Raw genomic sequence first — 15,993 nt, forward strand, 5'->3', positions numbered from 1 at the left:
CCATGTCTGTTCCTAAAACTATAGGTGAGGCTATGTCCCACTCTGGGTGGCGTCAGGCAATGATAGATGAAATGGCTGCTCTTCACTCCAATTCCACTTGGGAGCTAGTCCCACTCCCACCTGGTAAATCAACTGTTGGTTGTCATTGGATTTATACTGTTAAAGTTGGTCCGGATGGTCAAATTGATCGTCTTAAAGCTCGTCTAGTAGCTAAGGGTTATACTCAAATTTTTGGTCTGGATTATACTGACACCTTTTCTCCAGTGGCCAAGATGTCTTCTGTTCGTCTCATCTTATCTCTTTCTACTGTTCATCATTGGCCTTTGCACCAATTAGACATCAAGAATGCATTCCTTCATGGTGCATTGCAGGAGGAAGTTTATATGGATCAACCACCTGGTTTTGTTATTCAGGGGAAGTCTAGTGGAATGGTTTGTCGACTAAAACGTGCACTCTATGGTCTCAAACAATCTCCTCGGGCCTGGTTTGGACGCTTTCGTGATGTTGTCCAAAAATATGGCATGATCCGTAGTGAGGCTGATCATTCAGTGTTTTATCGTCATTCTCCATCAAAAGGTAGCATTTATCTTGTCGTTTATGTCGATGATATTATTATCACTGGACAGGATCATGATAGAATTGCTCAGTTAAAGAACCACCTTTTTGGCCATTTCCAGACGAAAGATTTGGGCAAGCTTCGTTATTTCTTGGGTATCGAAGTTGCCCAATCCAAAGAAGGTGTTGTTATTTGCCAACGAAAATATGCATTGGACATTTTGGAGGAGGCAGGCATGTCAAATGCTAAGCCTGTCAAAACTCCAATGGATCCCAATATTAAATTATTTCCAGGACAGGGGGAGCCACTTAAGGATCCTGGAAAGTATCGTAGGCTTGTGGGACGGTTGAACTATCTTACAGTAACACATCCTGACATATCTTTTTCTGTCTCAGTGATCAGTCAGTTTTTAGATTCCCCATGTGATACTCATTGGAATGCAGCTCTCCGCATTCTCAAATATATCAAAGGAGCACCTGGCCAAGGATTGTTGTATACTGATAAAGGAAACATGCAAGTAATTGGTTACGCTGATGCAGATTGGGCAGGATCACCTATTGATCGTCGTTCTACCACAGGCTATTGTATTCTAGTTGGTGGCAACTTAATATCTTGGAAAAGTAAAAAACAAGATGTGGTTGCTAGATCCAGTGCTGAGGCTGAGTATCGAGCCATGGCTATGGCTACATGTGAGCTAATATGGCTTAAACAATTGCTCAATGAGTTGAATTTGGGGACTAGTGACCCAATGAAGTTGATTTGTGATAATCAAGCTGCACTCCACATTGCCTCCAATCCAGTCTTTCATGAGAGGACTAAGCACATTGAAGTTGATTGCCATTTTGTTAGAGAAAAATTGATCTCCAAAGTTATTGAGACGGGTTTCGTTAATTCAAGTGATCAACTTGCAGATTTTCTTACCAAGTCCCTAAGAGGTCCTCGTATAAAATATATATGTGGCAAGCTTGGTGCATATGATTTGTATGCTCCAACTTGAGGGGGAGTGTTGAATATATCTAGATACGTGTGATATATTATACATCAATTATAGGGATTAGATAGCCTGATTATTAGCCTGATTATCCTAGTTTAATTATAGGAAGTAGATAGCTAATTATTCTAGCTTGATTTTAGGATCTTGATAGCTTGATTTTAGGATCTAGATTATTTCAATCTTGTATATATATGTCAGTTGTACTACTCACATTAGAAGTGAAGGAATGTCATCCCAAAATATCTTCCTCTCTTGCTTCTTCTCTTTCAACAAGGAACCAACTTGGAAGTTGGTTTGAATTCTATATTTTCTGATCCTCTTTTCTTAGGGTTGTGTGAATACATCCTAACTTTAGGTGTGATGCCTGAAGATTCCTAGGACTGATTCCTAGAATTACTAATCTGATTTTTATCTTCTTAAGCATATTTTCTCATCCTATTCCTAGTTGCTATTTTAACTTCGGGTCAAATTCGATATTTGGGCTTCCTACAAAGCTGTTGTGCCCACCAAGTATTCGTGCTGCATCAACTATTTAACAATTAATAACTTTCCCTCCACGTTTCATTTCAACGAGTAAAATTTGTTTCTCAAAGAACATAAAGTCAAACACTAATAAGCTAGGCATGGCCAATGGATGATCAATGTGAAATACTTACAAGGGGCTAACAATGACAGACATGTAGATAAACTTGAAGTGCCACAAATTTCAAGAATCAGAGCAAGAAGAAATTTGCTGCTCAGGTAACCAAACAAGGTTGTCAACACTGATAACAATGTGACTCATAGCTGTAATGTAAGACCATTTGAATCTTCAATTAACTAGATTACATTGTTCATAGACATTAGCCCTTACTTCATCCAAGAAACTTGATCCATGTAGTGCTTGATAGTAGGAGAAAAAACCCCACAAGAAATAACTGATTTTGATTAAATTCAGCTTCTCCCTCCACAGAGTTAACTTTAGTATATATGCAAACACAAAACATCTTACTCCCTCAAAAAGAAAGGGTTTTCGTGAATGTTTTTATTTTTATTTTTTATTTTTCTTTACCCTCCCATGCCTCCCCTATCACTCCCTGTTCCCCAACTGCTAGGCCGGTTTTCATGAATATACTAATCAAGTGATTTAAAAAACCATTTAAGTGTTTAGCACATCAGCGTCTGCAATCGTGTACGACAAAGTGTAAATAACACCTTAATCTACTAAAATAATTCTAAACAAAATTAAAACCGTAAATTTTTCAAACAAATAAAGCAATTGCCTAACAAAATATCACCTGAAAACCCTGAGATTTTGCACCCAGAAATAGACAACAATTAGCAGCCCTACACAGACAGCAAACAGTGGCACCACCATACCACTCAAAGTTGTAATTGTATGACAGCTCTGTTCCAGATGATATGTCTACCTTTGCAAACATCCCCACTCGTATTTCCCCCAACACTGTCCATTTCCTTGTCTCGCAAGTAGGTAGACTACAAATTCAAGTGTAAAAAGTATAAATTGCATTTCTAGATTCCCAGATGAGTTAAGACACAAGATCTCAACCACATTGTTACTTGAAACTGAAAATGCATTTAACATGGACAGATTATATCCATTTATACATCTAAAAGACTCACCATGAATGATTTATAAACCTGGCAAGGCTCCCCTTCTTTGTAGCATCAATGAAATAATTAGAATTTAAAGAAATTATATATGCATCCTTAAGACCTACATCAAGTCATTAAAAATGTACAGTTAGTCAGAGCAGTTGGATAACAGCATGTATGCAGAAAGTTTTAATTCACCTTGTGCTTCGTAACTTTGTGATCTATGCTTGGCTTCTTCCAATGAGATAACCTCTCCACAATATTCAATAATGAATTGTCCAGCCTAAACATACAATTTCAGGGGAAAATGGTCCATAAAAGCATGTCATGAGCATAAGTGGATCAAGTAACAACAGAAGTAGTATTATTGAATGTGAGATCAAAAGGTTAACAAAAGCAGCAATTAATCTCCATTAAACTAGAACATCATTAAAATTGTAAAATTGCTGATACATTTCTACTAGAAATACTGGATAAGCAACTGCAGGAATGCCATGCTAATGAGCATATATGTGCTAAGAAGATAAAGTTGCTAGGGAACATTGTTACATGTTGCACATAAATGTATAACTTTCTGTCAATATCAATCTTAGTCTCTTACTGATGTAATTAGTTTTAAACAAGAAAATTTGAACAACTGAATTAGGCAAAAGGTGTATATGTTGCAGAACCTGAATATCTTCATCAGCTAAAAGACCCCATCCATGCCCTTCAATTTGGAACAACTTGGTTTTGGCATATTCACAATTTTGAAATCTCTGTCAAGAGTTGTTAAAAGAAAAAAAAAATCTTAATATATCCTCCACAAAAATATACATTCAAAAAATCTCAATCAGGTGACATTCTAAAAGATTTTAATACATCACAAACTTCCGGTTAAGATCCCATGTCTCTATGTTCTATACATGTATCATGCATTCTAGCAGACAACAAATAATCAAGAGTTAAAACTCATATCAGCAGTTATTTTCTTCCCCTTTGCACAAGTAGTCAAGAACATTTGACCAAACAAAGTGAGCAACTTAAACTGACCTAACCCATTGGGAATCAAAAGCACATTAGATCATCTGTAGGTGGCTGTTGCCTTTTCTTACCTCTCTAATGAATCCAAAAGATGCCTTGTCTGCTAGTGGATGTCTACAATGCAGTATCTAACACTGCATTTGTTGCAAGTAAAGAATACCGATTGTATCCATGAGCATCTTTAAGAAGGCCAAATGAGGATAATAAGGTTATGAAAATACATTTGGTATTTCATCGGGTCTATGCTCTCTTGAGTAGGAATCAAGCAAATTGGATGTGCATTTATTTACTTTTTTTATACACAATAAAGACTGAACTCATTGCAGAAACTTTCTTCTTTTGTCATTCACTCCAACCTCAAAATGTGATGAAACCAATAGCCTAGAAAATTTTGGCTTTAAATCAGGTAATTAGAAAGTCATTGCATTTGGATGTCATTTTCTCAAGTTATCAGCAAACAAACGGAATCTAAACTGGCAATCTAAACCACAAAACAACAAGCTCACTAATCCAATACACCTAATAGACTTCCAACTGAGATCTCTTCCTCTCTCCCTTACACAATTAACAAATAATATAGTGAAATAAAGTCACACGAGCGTAACACCTTTATCCTCAATCCCCAAGATTCAGACCCATACTCTTCAGCAACCATTATCCAGGATACCAAACTCTGCATGTTAAACCCCATTTGCAAAGTTTACAAATCAGGTAAACTGTAGAAGTTCCACAGTAATCAGCAAGTCATTTCCATAGTACTAAATAACCTTTATGCCCCACTGTGAGTACTAAATCCTTCTCCACAGACGCTGAAAAAATTACCCCAAACAAATGGGGGACCAAATTGTAGTAGAATTAATATACATCAGGACTGAATTCATTTTGAATACATGGGAATCAATATGAGAACTTTTGAAGCGGTAGGGGCTATTCAACAATTTACCATGTAAAGAAAATGGCTTCCTACCTAATACATGAAGCAAGGATACTAACGCTACTTCTAATGTGGTTGCTTGAGGACAAGGGTTCAACAGCAACCAAAAATAGGTCCACCTCATATCAGAGTTCAGACTCAGTGATCAACAGATCCAAAGTCCTCTTCCACATCATCATGAGACCTATGCCCATCAGAGATATGTCAACTGGGAAGACTAACATGTAATCAGAGTCAGCAACAAAATAATTGTTTGGACCCACAAAAGCCATATCAGCAGTCATGTAGCACATCTATAGCAGCTTAATCATCATCTTAGGTTAAAAAATTATTCATAGTCTCAGTCCTGTTTCCCTTTCTTTCCAAATCTCTTTTTCCACTGAACAACTAAGACAAAGGTCACAGTACCCTTTGTGGAAATTGTCACAATAAATAACTCAACCAGCAAAACTCACCTGGTTCTTGCAATAGTCCTGACATGGGCAGTACCCACGTATACATTCTGTGCTGGTCATGACATTCAAGCACCCATCTCCACAAGCACTTTCAGGGTTATCGGGATCACATTTACAGAAACAAATGGCCACATCATCATCCTTCACCTTCTTTGGTCTGAGAGCAGAAGACAATACTTTAGTATGTCATTTCCATGGCAACTAATTACAAGCAGTAATAAACATTCAGCTAAAATCCAAAAGCTACTTCATTATATTCATCCATCCTTTAAGACTAAGTGGTACATGGTTGCAAAGTTACATTAGTTTGAAAATTAAGATTGGTAAAATGAATTTGACAAGTTTTCTTTGCGTCCCTAATTTTGCCCATTGAAGAAGTCCAGAAGTCAAACTAATTCTAGAAGCAAAGTCTCTGTAACCTAAGGAAAAACCATACAAGCAATCACATGCCATAAGGAGGAGCAGAGTAGAGAAGGACTAAATTTACCACTCAGTTCAACAAAGTAAATTTAACTCAGCAAGAAGCACAGACAATGTGAAATCTTACTTTCGGCCAACAAAATCATTATGGTAAATATGGGTGAATGATGATAGTCCCTCTGGAAGTTCAACCTACAAAACAACATTCACTTATTAAATGCTTAAATATGAAAATTTGGATGTTATAGTCATGAACAATCACCATGAAGTTAGAGAACGTTAATTAGTGGCTTGCTCATGACATAACTTTTCTTTTCAAGGCATGAGCTATATAACAAAAAGACCTTAAATGCAATTGAAAACAATTATTTGAAGTCTAAAAAGACTTCTTGAGACAAAAGTAATAGACGCACTATTCTAGTAATTTGCTTAAAAGGTATAGATTAGGTTCCAAAAAGATAGAGGGCAGCGATAAAGCAAGAGTTAAAACATGACTTCAACCAACCAATCTGTGTCTGACAAAACTTTCATGCAACAGTAGAATTTTAGAAATTAAAAAAAGTAAAAAGAGTAGATTTTGCGTTGACAGTCGGTGCAGTAATTCCAACTATCACATATGCTGCAAATCTACTCAAAACCTAATTGGAACTCATAAACTATTTTAAACTTCAATATATCTTTAAGGACCTTACGTTGTTCTCTATTAGTAACCTTCGCACCTCATAGTAGTTGAACTAGGAATTACATCACACCACAACAACTTTTGAAGCAAAACGTCTAACAGCACTGTATTTAAGAGCAAAATTTAAACTCAATTTCGCATACAAAATATCAACCAAACAAGAACCAGTATACCAAGTAAAATGGTACTATTTTCTTACATGCCACCAAAATTAAGAGAATTTCTTATTTTGTTAAAAAGAAAACCTTACATACCCATCAGAACTATGGAAACAAATACCAAATAAACCATATTATCACATTGGAAGAAAAGTCAAGACAACAAATTTACTAGTTCTACCTTTTCCAAGAAAGAAATATTTTTTACTCTAGATGGTCCATACATTCACCATTTCTTTCTATGCCAAAACTAAAAGGCTATCAGGCAATTAGTCAGCAAAATTGCAGAATCCTGATTATCTTTGACAAGGTCCATTAGCATCCTAAAATCTTGAACGAATTCTAACTCCCAATTCCAAGATTAACTATTTTTAAGAATTCAATTTTTGTAACCATTAAAATTAGTTATCCTCAGAATTGTACAAACAAGAGCAGATATAAAAATTAAAGCCATTCCTTCTGCATCACATCAACAGATACCACTTAAGTCCAAGGGTTAGAGGTGGGCATGGCTAATTGAGAAAAAATGTTTCAATTCCTAATGAATCTAATAGATGATAAACGAACTAAAGTATATCACGCACCATATCCTCATCAATCAGGGAAAAAAAACTATTCTAAAACAAAATGTGCAGAAAGACAGATGCAAGAATTAAGAATAGGATAGACCTTCTTGTGACGCCTCCTAGATCGAGTTGAAGTGTTGGAAGGAGGAGATCTGTAAATTTCCCTAAAAAGTTCCTTTAGATTTTGTTTCTCCATTAAGAAAGCTAAAAGAACACTAATCTCTCATAAATTAAGAAGCATTACTTAGGAAAAGTAGAAAAAATATGAAGTTTGCTGGGTAAAGCAGATAAAAAGTTGCAAAATCTCCCTGTGGCACTGTGAAAATGAAACTATTTGACTGAATCATTTTCACAAATTCCCAAGAAAAAGACAGGACAGGTGGCAGAATTGCATTATGAGGAGTAAGAGGGCGAACATATCAATGCATTAGAGTGAGTGGAGACTGAGCGGAGACCTATATGGCAAGAAGTTTGTCGTGGATAAGGAGAATATGCATGCCAAAAGATTCTTTTGAAACATTTCTATTGCGTAACGGGAAAAGAAATATGTTCCAAGTATTGCTTTCTGAATCCACTTGGTTTAGCATTTACTACCTACCTTTCCAACACAAATCTACTCCCAAGCAACAATATACATACATAACATACATACACATGTTTATACACATTTATAGTGCGCACGCGCACACGCATATGTATATGTATGGATGTATGTATGTATATACATACATATATCATACACTGAGAGAATACTTGCAGGCATATAAGTGTTTCCTTACATATTAAATTATTATCTAGAATGCAACATAAATGGACTACACGGAAACAATCAAATCAAAGACACTGGCAACGCCCCTCTTTGATTTAATTCTGGATATATTAATTATTTGAGCCACAAGGTGCATCTAGGAACCAAGGTCCTGCACCTTAGGAAAAAGGAATGGAACTTGCTTTTTAACATTAAATGTGCATAACTAACAAAAGCACCAAAAAAACACAGCAGCATATGTAATATTCAGTCATTCACAATAAGAATATAGAAAATAAAGCATCAATAACCATCCCCAAAACACTAAGCACATTCATATAAGAGTCATAGATACACAAGTCATAAACATATTTAACACACCATCATAGTCACAACTAAGAATGAACCATCAACCCAAAACAACATGATCAAAAGTAGATAATATTAAGAAACTTCTAATGATTTTGAATGATCATCTCAATGAGTCAACTCTAAATTAAAGACTCAACCAAAAAAAATGAAAAAGTGCGCGCCCAAGAGCCTTGTGCCCCTTCTCCCAAGCCCAAAGGACGTGAGCTTTCTAACAATTTCCTATATCAAAATCATGCGCAAAAATTGCCCCTTACTATCTCCATGACACGCCTTTAATAACTATGGTAGATAAATCAAGATCAAATTCAGAAACCACTTCAGAGACTTAAGACAGCACAACTAGTATGTACTCGGATGGAAGTGCTAACCTTGAGACCAAACAGTTTTAGTAAATAAAAGAGTAAAAATAATGCTTTAGCCAAGAGAATATTCACAAGCCTAATGACATGCAGAATTACTCTTATAGTAGTTTGAAGAAAAATAATGTGAATGACAGGCAAAAAATGTCACTGTTTAAAGGCCTGTAGACAAGGAAGTAGTCTAATTTGTTTCGAAAGCAACAGGTGTTAAAATCAGGGCCAACCAGGGCCAAGACACGGTCCATAGCAGTGTCTAGGCTCTAAAAAAAGGGCGTTGTAATGAAGTTCAGTTATTTTGCTGCATGTGGAAAAGGAGGAAAATACAGTATTTAAGTAAGTCAACATTTGCACCAGTGAGTAAAAAATGACTGGTGAAAAAAAAAAGTCGGTAAGCTGTTAATGATTGTGCTTTCTAGAAGGCCCTAAAGAAAAATTGACAAAGTTGTGTAGACTATTTACTTTCTATGGTCGATAGAGCTTTTAAGTAACCAAGCTGTTCGCAAACATGTTCGTATTCGGCTCATTCAAGTTTGAAAAACTTTGATTGTTTAATAAACGAATCAAGTTTGAACACAATATTAGGCTCGTTTAATAATCGAGCCGAACACGAAGCTGTTCTTCAACTAGTCAAATAGTCCGTGAACACCTATATAATAATAAATACAAATAAATAAAAATATAGATACATTTAATATTATTAAATATATGTTATATTTTACCTAGAAAAGTAATTAATCATAAATTAGTAGTATTATTTAGTTTATTAAAACCAAGAAATACAATTAAACTTATTCTAAATGGAGTATTAATTATTAAAAACATAATTAAATCATCTCCAAATTCAAATTCGAGCTCAAACTCGAACTTGAATTCAAATATTTATACAAATAAATGAATCAAATTCGAGCAATACTTATAATTCGTTAATATTTGAGCTGAACTCGAACCCTATTCATATAATATACAAACAGAGCCTGAACACCAAGTGTTTGGCTCAATTCACATCGTTAAAAGCTCTAATGGTCGACATCATCTCATGAAGAAATAAAAGATTGATGATATTCAGCAACCCCATTGCTTCTTTCCTTATTGCTCTGTTCACATGCATGAACATCTTAAGTAATTAATTCAAGGATTGGAAAAGAATCTAAAATGGTTTCAAACCTGTAAATGTTAATGGATATCAAATTTCATAAAATTTGACAAATAAATCACATTTCGAGAATATTATCCCAGATTTTTATATTAAAAAAAAAACCATGAAACTCAAGCTCAAACTAGCCATCTACCTGATGGCAGTTCATTATTCATATGAGATCATCAGCTTCTTATTCAAAATACCTCACGTAGCATTTGATTCACTACACCTAATACCTCACGTAGCATTTGATTCACTACACCTTGGTCATATCTGCTTTTCATTTGGGAAACAATTCTTAAGGACACAATTAATTCACTAACTTCCTTTCCATTAGGTGTTGTCTAAACTTGACTAAAATTTTTCTCTGAGAAGGCCAATCAAAAGAAACACACGAGGGCATCTGAATCAACATTTTCTTCTCTAGGAGGAAAAAAGTTTACTTTTTTTACTTTTTGCTTCCACTGCATTAATAGCAGCAGCAAGCAGAAGAAATATCCAACTGGGATGGCATGATTGATAAGGTAAATCACCATGTACCAGGAACTCAAAGCAAATATCATAATTAGGATTCACATTTAGATATTCTATTAAAGAATATCCAAAACAACCTCATTCCATGCTTGCTATTTGCCCTTACTAAAAACTAGGAGTGTTCAAGAAGTTAAAAGCAAGTTTAGGGACAACAGGATTCTCCAAAGAAGAATAATCTTCTTCATCTTCATCATATTTGTGGAAATGGGCAGCTCATCTTCTAAAACTTTCATGCTGATCAGTTAGTCAGTTTCCTCAAAATACAATCCAAAATTAAATTCCATTCCCATTATGAGATGATTTTTTATTCACTTAAACTGATTAGCATGGAAGCAAGGCTCCAAAAGCATGCTGTAGACTAACTGCGTTTACGTTCATTTAAACATGAAATTTGACTCAGTTGTCCACCGGAAAATGCAAAACGTTATTTAATTTGGCATGGACATGTAAGAGGGAAACAAACTCAAGCTGTAAAAGTAACCATGATACTCAAAATTTCAAAACCAAAACTAACAAGCCCAAAATTTGCAATCTGATTACCGGTCACAATTTATCTTGTTTCCCAACCAATGGGCTTCATGCCAACTATTCATCTTGCCTCGTCTAAGTTTCTATACATTCTCCTTGTTAAACTGATATAAATGTTACCAATGACATTTACACACCAAAAAAAATGTTATGATCAGCCGATTAATTTGATTGCTAACTTGAAAATTTGTGAACGTGTCAAGAACTGAAGATGTCAATATACATAAGAAGAATCTCGACTAACTCATAACAATTGGCCACTTAGCTAAAACATCCATCCACTCTATACTACAGCTAATTTCGAGATTAATAGACAAGAAGATTTAATTTAGTTATAATATTTTCATTCCTCTTTCAGCTGACAGTTATATAAACTCTTTCTATAGTTAGCCAAACATAACTTTAAAGAAATAAATGATTACTAATCCAATTTTGAAGCAATAGATTGGATAACTCAAAGACACAACAGGGAACCAGCATTTTGAAACTTCATCAAGGAGAAAGCTATCTTAAATATGTATCATTTGCTATTTGAAAAGCCATTGCACATCTGATAAAGTCACAAAACAGTTCTAAGTTTGCATAGAATCAAATTTTTCTCCAGGTTTGGAAGAAGAAGATAAAATCATGGCTAGCATGACACCACATCGAGATCCTTTCCACAAAATCAATAAAAACACTAAATTAGTCCCATGATAATCCACAGCAGCAAAGGCAAAATGCACCATAAATCATAGTGACAATGCATGTGTGGAATGATCTAGACCAAATACTGAAGTTCGTCCCACATTGTGTTTCCAAGTTAAGGCTATTCTAACCAATAAATTAATGAACTTCTACTTCAACCAACCACATTTGACCAACAAATGAGCGCCAACAGAATTAATAAAAGGACAACTTAGGTATGTAGTTCACATCTACACAAACCACAAAACTAATTACCCATTGCTTGCCATGCATGTATTTGTCCCAACAAGAAGGGATAAATGTAACCAATAATCAAGTTCAACAACCTGTTCTATCTAGTCAATGTGTAAATAGAAGATCTATCTCCATAGAAACTACCCAATGTCTGAAATTCCATCAAAGTTTAGTTTAAACAAGAAGTAAAAAGGAAGTCTATGCATTGAATACCTAAAGAAACTGCCAATAATTTATGAAAATTTTACATGAATTCATACATACGTAAACTACACATAACCTATCTAACTCCAACCTAGGATTACAAACTTCATATCCAACATTCCGAATTCTACATGGCTTTCTCAGACGGCAGTCAGCAGCTTGCTAACCTTGTAAATCAAACATCTAAACATTCTGTACCCAAAAAAGTACTAACAATAAAACCCAAACACACACACACACACTAGAAACGCATAAACACACATGCCCTCGGACTCAATAATTTTACAGCTATTCAAGTATGATGAAGCAAAACTAAATAAGAATTATGAATCAAATTATACTTAAAAGTATAACAAACCGTTATCAAATGAAAAAAATTATATGCACATATATATGAAAGCGGTACCTTCGAAGTCAGTGAGAGGAGAGACTAGGGTTTATGGCTGCTGAAATAGAAGCTCACTCCGTTGTTTTTTTCTATTATTCCTTTTATTTTTGCTTCTTTTACGAGCTGTGGTTTTTCTGCAAATGGTTGCCATTTGCAAGAAGAACATATGGAGGTTGGAACGAAGGGGTGAAGGACTCTGTCAGAAGAAGAAGAGGGTGATATTCTCAGCAAGTTGGCGCCTATTTGTACTTTTGGGCCCTGTTTGGTAATTGGAAAATAGTGAGTAAAATGGAAAGGGATAATTTCGGGCACCTTTCCTAAGGCAGGATGGGCTATTTAAGTGACAAATAATCTTTTAAAATGGAAGGATTGTTTAATTGCAAAAAAAAAAAAAAAAAGTACTTATTAGAACAACCATTTTGCATGAAATTTGATATTTTCTCTTCTAAATTTCTTTGCCTAATTAATTTGCTGAGGGTAGTTATAAAATTGGCATAAGAGGAATATTATGCTTAAATGCAAAGTGTGAAAAAATTTTAGTGGTAGGATGATTGATTATTTAAAATAAGGTTTAAATTTTACTACATTAGTAAAAAAGGAGTGGGTCACTATAACAAAATTATTAAAATAGAGGGTTAATTATATTTACCTCCCTCGAGGGTTTGGCCAAATTTCAATTTAGACCTTCAGGTTCAACCAAACTACAAAAAGCTCCCTAAAATTCAAAATTTCATATCAAAAACGCATTTGCCGTTAGCAAACTAATTTTTATCTCTTAAGTTTGAATGATGTCATCACAAAGTTATGATAGATTTTCCAAAATGCCCATCAAAACTCTTCAAAATCTTCCTTCCCCCTTTCCTGGTTAACACCAATACCATGATTAATAGCAATTGAAGCACAAAAGTTTCTTTTTTTTTTCTTCTGGGAAAGAAGCACAAAAGCTGCAAATGCTAGTATTAAGCTTCAAAGGTTTAATCTTGTATGGAACTTAAGATAATGAAAAACTAACAATTGACCCCACAAAATAACCAAACTCCAACCAAGAAATACTTAAATTCAATCAAAATTCTTCCAAAATTATCCAGCAAAGAACTGTCAAAACTCCATAGAAGTAGTAGAAAAATAAGCATCTAGACTGAATATACAAGCACAGAACATCAAATTCAACAAAACATAGAATGACCCAAAAAAAAATCCATCAACAAATAAAGCTAAATCCGGTTGTATGAAAAAAACAATTAGATTCTTATTTTTCCAATCTCATTGGCTCACTGTTAGAAGATAGTTAAACCAAGCCACTATTAATTAATTTGTTATGCTATGGCCACATGTCATTAGTATATTTGTTAGAAATATTAGTTGTATTCTTTAGAGTTTGGGTCTAATCATATGAGATTTAATCTAACAAATGTAATAGTCAGTAATAGTTCATATGGGATAAGTAAGTTGCATAGGGCTTTATATAGTTAGCCTCAGGGTTTTGTTAAGTATTGTCAGTAGCCTCTGTTATTAGTTTCATTTCTTTGCATATTTTGTAAAAGTGGCCGTAGCCTTGTTTCAAGTAATAGAAGAAATTCTTTTGCCTCTTTAATCGTTTTATTGAATATTTTCCTATGGGTTTGTATTTATTATGATTTGGGTCCATCAAAGTACTACTAGAGATTTGATAGATTGAAGTATGGCAAATGTGAGGACCCGTAAATCTTCCTTATTTTATAATATTTTATTTTATTTTCTCGCATGCATTTTCTTCATTATACTTCCAGAGATTTTTATAAGTAAGTAGAGTTTTCAAATCATTTTCCTAGTTTAAATTAGTTCATATTAAGTTTGAAGCGTATTATGGATGTGAGGCCCGCTAGTGCGCTGAGTGCAATAAATTTTTGCCGATTAATTGAAGTTTTGTATTAAGAAAATATTATTTTATAAGGTGCTAGGAAATAATTAAAGGTTACCTAGAGGATTAACCATTGGAAGACAACAAGATGAGGATTAACCGTTGGATGCCATTTGTCCTTGAAACATTGGACCTTGACTTTGACTTGGACTTGTCTCAACTTTTACTAAACCAAATTTTGACCCAATTTGTTTCTATTTTCATTGTCTTGGCCGAAATTTTTGGAGAGGAAAGAACAAGAGAGTTTCTTCAACTTCAACTTCAATTTTTGCTCAAATCTTAAATTTCAACCGTTGAATTATCAAATTACTCCATCCAAGTTACTTACGAAGGAGGATTAAAGCTTCTAGTGGAAGGATTTGTGAAGGAAAAACCCTAAGTCATCATCTTTCTTGAAGTGTCAAGGTACCTTGCTTGGAAACTTCCTATTTGTTCTTGCTAATGTCAAATTAATGGGTTTTAGTGGCCAAATATGCTATTTTATGGAAGATTTTATAGTTTGAGGAAGAGTTAGCTAAATTTCAGATTTTATTGGTGATTTTTTTGATTTTAGCTTGATATGGTGTGAAATGAAGCATTTGTGTGTTAGTTGTAATTGTTTACGGAAAATTTCAGAATTTGTGCGGAAATTCCAGTTTAGGGTTAGTAATCTGCCTTGATTTTGCACTGCATGTTTGTCCTTGAAGGAGGCCGAATCAGCCCTTTCCCAAAACATAAAAGTTGTTGATAATTGAGTTAGCTATCTACCTGTAAAATTTCAGCTCAATCGGAGCACTGTAACCCATGAAATGACCGAAATACCCTTGACTACTCATGAGCCCTGTTTCTCCGACAAATTTCTATTTTCATGGAAATTTCCATTTTTGACCCTGAAAATGCATGATTTGGCTTTGGAGGTCTTCATAAGAAATGTAGGTATATGTCTTGGCTTCGAAACGCTATAAGATTTGTTTTAATCCGATAAGTGTAGCTTCAGTTGTGGTTATTGTGCCGAGAGGTGTGTTTTATAGTCTATGATTTGTATGTGATTGATTTGAGATGAATTGATGTTGATTGTAGGATGGAAAAGTAAGAAAATGTAGGGCATATGCTGTCCAAATTTTGGGAATGTTGGATTTCTTCGAGTTTGGTTTGGTTTGGGATATTTATAAGAAGGGCTTTTGGGGGTGTTCGAGCCCTAGGTCTTCATGTTACTTTTTCGTTCCCAAAATCATGTTTTGCACCCTTACATTAGTAGTTGTTTGGCGAGGTATACGACTTGTAGTTGAGCTTCATTTGTGCATTTTATCTAATGGATTTGTGGCTATGAGTACCATAATTGTTTACCTTGGTTATTCTAGGGTTTTTTGGTGATTAGAGCCCTACTTTGGTTGAACTTTTGAAGTATCCTTGCTTTAATCGGTGAGTGTACTACTCCCCTGAATTATTGTTAAACTAGTTATCTGTACTTGTACCTTGTTACTTGAATGCCTGCTTATCTTGTATGAGACGAGAGTGTACTTTATCCCCTCGTTCTC

General features: G+C 34.7%; 1 protein-coding gene across 5 annotated transcripts in view; it reads right to left on the reverse strand.

Annotated features, from left to right (window-relative positions):
- Positions 1 to 12,873, reverse strand: part of LOC113737532 (histone-lysine N-methyltransferase ASHH1-like) — a 33,282-nt gene extending 20,409 nt beyond the window's left edge. The window contains exons 1-8 of one of the 5 annotated variants that reach the window (XM_072083366.1): positions 12,595 to 12,873; positions 7,488 to 7,536; positions 6,106 to 6,170; positions 5,559 to 5,715; positions 3,818 to 3,904; positions 3,345 to 3,429; positions 3,174 to 3,267; positions 2,828 to 3,026 (exon numbers count right to left, since the gene is read on the reverse strand). In XM_072083366.1, the coding sequence (XP_071939467.1) occupies positions 2,828 to 3,026; positions 3,174 to 3,267; positions 3,345 to 3,429; positions 3,818 to 3,904; positions 5,559 to 5,618 (525 nt within the window). In that variant the 5' untranslated portion in view covers positions 5,619 to 5,715; positions 6,106 to 6,170; positions 7,488 to 7,536; positions 12,595 to 12,873. Of the gene's footprint in view, positions 1 to 2,827; positions 3,027 to 3,173; positions 3,268 to 3,344; positions 3,430 to 3,817; positions 3,905 to 5,558; positions 5,716 to 6,105; positions 6,171 to 7,487; positions 8,003 to 12,594 lie in introns of those variants that run through there. The other 4 variants (XM_072083365.1, XM_027264754.2, XM_072083364.1 and 1 more) reach the window with 4 other exon arrangements.
- Between the last annotated feature and the right edge of the window lie 3,120 nt (positions 12,874 to 15,993).

Source organism: Coffea arabica, chromosome 3e (genome assembly GCF_036785885.1).
Source record: "Coffea arabica cultivar ET-39 chromosome 3e, Coffea Arabica ET-39 HiFi, whole genome shotgun sequence".
Classification (NCBI taxonomy): Eukaryota; Viridiplantae; Streptophyta; class Magnoliopsida; order Gentianales; family Rubiaceae; genus Coffea; species Coffea arabica.